This window comes from Teleopsis dalmanni, chromosome 2 (genome assembly GCF_002237135.1).
Source record: "Teleopsis dalmanni isolate 2A chromosome 2, ASM223713v2, whole genome shotgun sequence".
NCBI classification, from domain to species: Eukaryota; Metazoa; Arthropoda; class Insecta; order Diptera; family Diopsidae; genus Teleopsis; species Teleopsis dalmanni.
This window is the reverse complement of record NC_051847.1, coordinates 243,997,638-244,004,814: the sequence shown is the minus strand read 5'-3', so window position 1 is coordinate 244,004,814 and position 7,177 is coordinate 243,997,638. Positions and strand designations below refer to the sequence as shown.

Genomic DNA, 7,177 nt, shown 5'->3' with positions numbered 1-7,177 from the left:
GAAAAACTATTAACTGAAGATGTCTAAGTATCAATACTTTATAAAATGGACCACGAGAATTGCATTAAGCATAGCGATACGATTATTAAATAAATTTAATTTAATGTTTAATAAAAAAAAAAATATTAATATTAAAAATATGTTTTTATGTTAAAAATAGATAATTATAAAAAGAAAGCAGCGAAGGAATAGTGTGAGTGAGTTTTGTATTTATCTGTATTGGATAGTTAAGCTGCTCACTTCACTTCACTTCAGTTTTAGAACGCTTGCTAGAACTACACTTATTTCAGTTAAAAAAATTTGTTAGGTCTTAATATATAAAATCATGATGATGAAAATATTTTAATTTTTACAAAAAAATGATGCAATCTGCACCTGACAGTTATGACATTAAATCGAAATTACAGGTGACTTTTAATTTTTATTGCAAATGATGAGAAACATTTTTACTACAAAAATTTGAAATTTCATTTTCAATTTAAGATTTTGTAGTATTTAACTTTGAAATGAGAAGAAGCAAAGCTATATCGTTATGATGATTGTATGTAGTATGTTCTATTTTATTTGAGCCCTTTTGGAGTCAATAATTTCGTTCCGAGAGTGCGCAGCATATATTCCCATAGGAAAGAACAGTTGATCGTTTTAATAATTTAATTTCTTTCTTTTCTTAATCGCATGTCTTTGCCGGCAATCCTTAAAATACTTAGGAAAAGTATTTTAATATCTTATTTGGACTTACTCTCTTTGTGACGGGACTATCACTATAATCCACAGGCTGACAACGAAAACTGTAATGACCCCACCAGCCGCCCATTAAACACTAAAATGCGGCAAATATTTAATAGTTGTGTTTTAAAAAATATATAATAATAAAAAACAAATAATATAATAATATAAGTGTAAATTTATAATAAAATAAAATAATACAAAATTAAAAAAAGAATACAAATTATATTGGAAATGATGACAGTTGATAAAATAACAGCGATTAACAAATATTAACGCAGGATGAACACATTAGAAATAGATAGTTTAAGCAGCTGTAGCTGAGAGGAATTAAATTTAAACAAATATGTTAAAAGTGTTTATAATGATAAATAAAATATGATGTACAACAAAGAACGACTGAAAAATTACATTTTTTGTTTTTAAAAATTATTTATGTTTTCTCATTTTTTTTTTTAAATTTTAAGAAGCCAAAGGGAAAAATTTATTATCAATCGTTATTGGTACAAACTAAAAAACACAATAATTTCAACAATTTGAAGAACTTTTAGTATGTAGAGTATCCGCTATTAGCAAAGTATGAGCTGAAATTTGAGTTTAGATTGAAATTTCATAATTAGAAAGTATACACACCTCATAAAATAGCCATGCGCTGAATATCACCTGTATTGCATTATATACTACCAATGTGTTTTGTAATCGGAATGGTTTACGATTTTCCATTAATCGTGGTCCAAGCACCTATGAATAAAAATAATACAAACAAAGTTAATTAAATATATATATGTGTGTGTACATATGATAATTCAAATAAAATACTTAAAAAATTTTCCTTCAATTATGGATGTTAGGTAATATATTAATCAGTATCAAATATTTATAGAGTTTTTAAATATATAACATTATATATAATATATATATGACTAAAATCTAGCTAACTGTATATAAATTATGTTTTACAAGTATTTTCTACGGCTTATCTAAAGTACTAATCAAATTTATAAAAAAATTACCCATAAACCATATCTGCTTTAAACCACTAAATCAGGGAATTAAGTCAAACCTCTTTGAAGTACTTGCAGGTGTTAAAAATTATATGGATATTCATTTAAGCTTTTATCAAAAAATATAAAAACCTATTTGTGCGGTAATGCAGGTTAGTAGCAAATTTAAAATGATATGTTCGTTTTAATATATAATACATTTTTAGTAGACATATATAGAAAACACGTTTTTTTGGGTTCTCTTACAATTTTTTAATTAATTTTTTCTTTATCGTAAATAATTTTTTATTATATATTAGTTTTATTACGAACTAAAATTGTCATGTGTCAGCACTAATCAATTTGGCATTTCAGATAAGATTCATCATAAAGTTGCCTTATCAAAATATTTAACAAAATAGAAATTGCAGACAACATAAACAATTTATAATTTTACAAATTTGTTATGAGTAATAAAAATAATTATAAAAAAAATTAATTTCTTTAATTAAATATTAAATAAACATTACTAAAAGAAAATAATAAATGAATAAAGGAAGCCTAATATAGCGGTGTGTGCGTTGAATCAAATTGACTAAACTTAATGAATTTTTTGGTACCACATTTATTTAGTCAAATAGTGCATATAAGTGTGCGAATTGAATGGTGTGTACTAAATTGCATAAGGTGCACGCAAAATGTCAATAATTTAGAATAAAATAATATTTACTTTAAATAAAATAGACGATCAGCTTTTTAGAATCACCTATAGTATTTTTATGTTTAATATTATCAAATATATGCTTACATTATTAAATGAAACTGGTGAAACTATAAGAAACAAATATTTACATAAGCATGATAAAGACTCATACAATTAAGAAAATATATACAAAAGGTCATAGTGCCATACTGTTAAAAGTTCGAACTAAACATAATTAATTTTTTTATGATGAATGTTGTGTTTCATAAGCATTATCTAATTTATTACTAAACAGCTTACGAAAATATTAAATAGTTAAGACGCAAATTTGTTTGAATTTGGTCTTTGAACAAAAGAGTTTGACTTTCCATTGCCTTATCAGAAGAATTTAGTTAATTTTTGCTGCAATTTAGTTTAAATCGCAATCAGAAGAATTTAGTTAATTTTTGCTGCAATTTAGTTTAAATCGCACGGAGCCTAAAGAAGTATAAAAGTTTAGTTAATTTGAGCTAAATCAAATTTTCTTAAGGATTTCATGCACTGCATTTATTTAGCGGTATATTTAAAAGAATTATGTAAATTGACTTTTGACATTTAATGCCATTTATTGTAGTCACAACAAAAAAGCCTTTAAAACTCAAATAAGGCTTTGGGTCAGTTGGTTAAGGAGCGCTAACTCTGAGTTTCAAATTTGGCAGGACATGAGTTCGATTCCTGGTACTTGCAGTCTCAAAAAAAATTATTTATGAATAATTAAATACAATAATTATTTCCAAGACTACCGATGATGGGTATTTGGCAATACTCCAAACATCTGTATGGTCAGTCATAAATTCAATTAATTAAAATAATATAAAATGAATTTCGATTGTAGTTCACTACTGTTCGAAAAACCTCTTTATATTGTATATGTATATAGTGTATGAACTAAATATTTCTATATATCAAAGTAATATTTTATTTGACAGTTAAAAATAGTCAAAAATACGTTAAAGCTACAGTGTTGTAATGGAAGAGCGTGCACATCCAATTATCATGATCTTCATCATCTGGGTAACTAATGTATTATTGTTTAACGATCATATGCTCTATAACAAAATTGTACAATATATCGAATACCAATGAAACACTGAAGCAATTAATTAGTTTCTTTAATTTCTAATGTACACTTTAAATTCGTAATTTAACACTTCAAATTAGAGAATTAAATTTAATATAATAGTTTAGGTTAAAAAAACAAAACTATTGGTACGTTATGCTAAGAAAAAGACAGTATTATAGCAACTCTTATTACTTGGTATATATAATAATTTAATATAATATGTGGTTTTAAATATTCGTGTATAGATTATGTAATTTAGGATGTGTTGTTTTGATATGGATCAAGGCTGATAATTACCAAAATTGTAATTAAGTAGAGATGCCATAGAATATATCATGATATGAGCATAAAAATATGTTCTGTTGCGATTTTTAATGTTCGAATTAACAAATATTAAATAAGATTTTTTATGTGAGATATTTTTATTTAAAAATATAAAAAAATTAAAGTTTACTTAGTAAAATTATTTTATTAATAAATAGAAACTTAATTAAATTAAAAAAATTTTAAGAAAATAATTACTTTTAGTATGTAATCTGCTTTATTTACTATATTTTAGGCAGTAGATACAGAGAATAGTTTATCTCACTAGTCAGAAAACTCACAAGATTTTACGGAAAAGCCCTAATGCCAATATAGTACCCCAATTGAATTTCAAGAAGTATTCTTAATTCGCATTCTATTTTTGTTCAGATACTAAGTCTGCAACTTATTTAACATCTTTAGTGCTTAGACAAGAGGCCCTTTCCCAAATACACTTTTGTTAAAAATATTATTAATTGATCTATAAATTCCAGTTCAAGAAATTAGTTAACTACAATTTGAAATTTGAAGTTTTTAGGATAAAAATCCTATAGAATCCTATAGATAAATTAATAATTTAAATGCATTTATCCTGATAATAGGCCTTTTCTTTTGTAAACATATCACAAAAAAACAACTGCTTATTTTAAAAATAACATGAAACAACAACACTAGGCTTTTTCTTTTGTAAGCATGTCACAAAAGAACAAATAGAATAAGCATTACTTGCGATGGCAACTCTGGACAAAATGGAGATTCAGTTAGGATTGTAATATGTAATAAAATTTAAAGTTGAAATTTCAAAAATAAATAACAAATCTTTGTGATTATTGGTGAGAATATTTTTTTTACATGATTGTGAATAAAATAAAATTTTTCATGCCCTTATTTCATAATAAATAGTAAAAATTACGTATTCGTTACGAACAATAAGACACGAAATAATTAACGAAATCATTGAACTTAATAAGCCAGCAATGTTTGTTGTTTAAGATATTATTTTTAAAGTAAACGGTTGTTCTTTTGTGATATGCGTACAAACGAAAACCCTATATCTAACACATTTTAATCAAACTGCCATGGTACAATGTGCTAATTCCTAATAGCTTTCACTAGTTTAACAGATAGAATGAACTGGTTAGTATTGAGTGCTACCCAGAAGATTCCGAATTTTTGGTGTAGCGGACAAGACAGCTTAGTAGCCAAATTTCCACTGAAGTTTTACGATTGCGTTTAAAGATTAAGTAACAGGCCCAAAGTCCGAATGCGTCAACTTGATATAATAATTTTGTTATATAAAATTGGTAAAATATCAAATAATTGTTTTTAATAAATAATTTTTTTTCCTGTAAGTTTTAGTATTATTGATAATATTAAACTAAGTTTCTTAGTTTATTTAAATATCAAAATTGATATTTTCTGTAGAATCATGAATGCATTATACACGTAATTCAAAGGTTCATTTGATCCAAGTATGTTAATCCTATTTCGCGGGCATAAATGGAATATTAGTTTTCCCAAATATGATTTGATAAAAGCAAAACATTAATATGTGCCTTCCTAAAATTATTCTAATACTTTTTTACGAGTTAATATTAAAACATAGGTTTGGCTTTAGGAAAATGACGACTACATGAAAAAATTCACTATAAACAAATTGATCAATAATTGATATATACCTGATAAAGAATAACATATCATCTAACTTTATATGTATAGTTTTAAATTCGCTATTCATAGCGGATATGACACTAATTTAACTGCGTCAACAGATTAAACTTAAATTATTGGCATTTTTTTTGCGTACTGAGAAAACTTATGAAACGCAATGTTTGCGTAAAAGATGAAGTGTTTCTTCATTTCCATGTTTTTAAAATGCATTTTTCTATAGGTCTATAATTCTAAGTAATATTTATATATATTATTGACAAAATATAGAATTTATATTCACGTGGTTAAGTTTATTCAATGCATCCACAATCATACTAAATTTCCTAATTTTTGAAATTTCAGTACTTTAGAATATATGCAAATGAACACCATTTAGTAACTAATAAATTATACTAAACTAACAACTAACAATTTATTTTTAAATACACTTACTAGTGCATAATTATACTGTTTAAATATTTGAGATTTCTGATATAATGACTTAAATATATTTACACTTAATTAAAATTTCTATTTTTAAAGCTATCTTATTAAATATTAATAAATTTAGTTTGATTTATATAAGGTATTAATGAGATATATACATATTTAATAAACATTTTCGTTTTGTTAGGAAATAGATTGATTCGATTTGCTTTTGGAGTTTCTTATTAACACCCAAAAACCAATTCATTATTACAACTATTTAATATGAAGTGATTCTTAATCACTTATCCTTAGAATTGTTGGCATTTCATTGTCAGTGTTTCAATTACCTTGACTATATAAACATATGTGAGGCATACTAATAATGTTGGAAATGGTGATGACATCATTGGCCAATCCTTTGTCCTTGAATCTGTAAAAATAATATAGCGTAACATATTAGTAAAGTAAAGTTAACTAATATTATTATATAAATTTTGCATATATGTGAGTAATTATTTGCACAATTTTAAATTTAAAAAAAAAATAAAAAAATACATAGTTTAAAGGTTTATTATGAAAATTATTGCTTAACATAAACATCTAATAAGCAATAACAATTGTTAAGAAATGTTTTTGAACTGATATATGTTAAAAATATTTTTTTAGATTATAATACAAGGAAATTTGAGTATATAAATAAACTTCTTAACACATTTAAATCTAAATTTACGTTTTGAAGTGTAGTTAAAATGGAAGAAAACTTATAATTATAATTAATCGTGTTGCAAGATGTGTGGAAAATAATTTGAATGTAATTATTAGCTATATATGAAATAAATAATGTTGATATTGTAGAGCAAAAAAATGTAATATAAATATCAGCTGTAATATTGTCGTTGTAGACCGGGTTTCAAGAAATTTTGGATCTAATTCCGTAAAAGCTCACCAAATCCGTTCGGGACAGAGCAAGTATGTATTTATTTGTTTTAAAATTTGTTACTTAAATTTAATATAGCTACTAATCATCGTATATAAAAAAAAACCGCTAACTTCATTAAGACACCAACAAATTTCTAGTCGGCTTTTAACATATTAATAACCTAAACGAATAATATTTAAAATTCAAAATACTCTGTAAATCTCTATATATGTAGGGAATGTATATACAAAATATTCGTTATTTAAATATTTGAATATTATAAAAAATCTCTCTACATAAAAAAAAAAAATATAATTTAAGCAGCAAAACTTTCTGTTTTCTCTCTATTTTAAATTAATTAA

At 24.6% G+C, this 7,177-nt stretch overlaps 1 protein-coding gene across 1 annotated transcript; it reads right to left on the bottom strand.

Moving 5' to 3' along the window:
• Nucleotides 1-414: 414 nt before the first annotated feature.
• On the bottom strand, nucleotides 415-6,351 carry LOC119677221 (elongation of very long chain fatty acids protein AAEL008004-like). Its single transcript, XM_038088492.1, has 3 exons — nucleotides 6,244-6,351; nucleotides 1,360-1,467; nucleotides 415-820 (listed from the first exon to the last, which is right to left on the bottom strand). The coding sequence occupies exons 1-3, from the start codon at nucleotides 6,349-6,351 to the stop codon at nucleotides 704-706; spliced, it is 333 nt and encodes a 110-aa protein (XP_037944420.1). The 3' UTR covers nucleotides 415-703.
• Nucleotides 6,352-7,177: the final 826 nt, after the last annotated feature.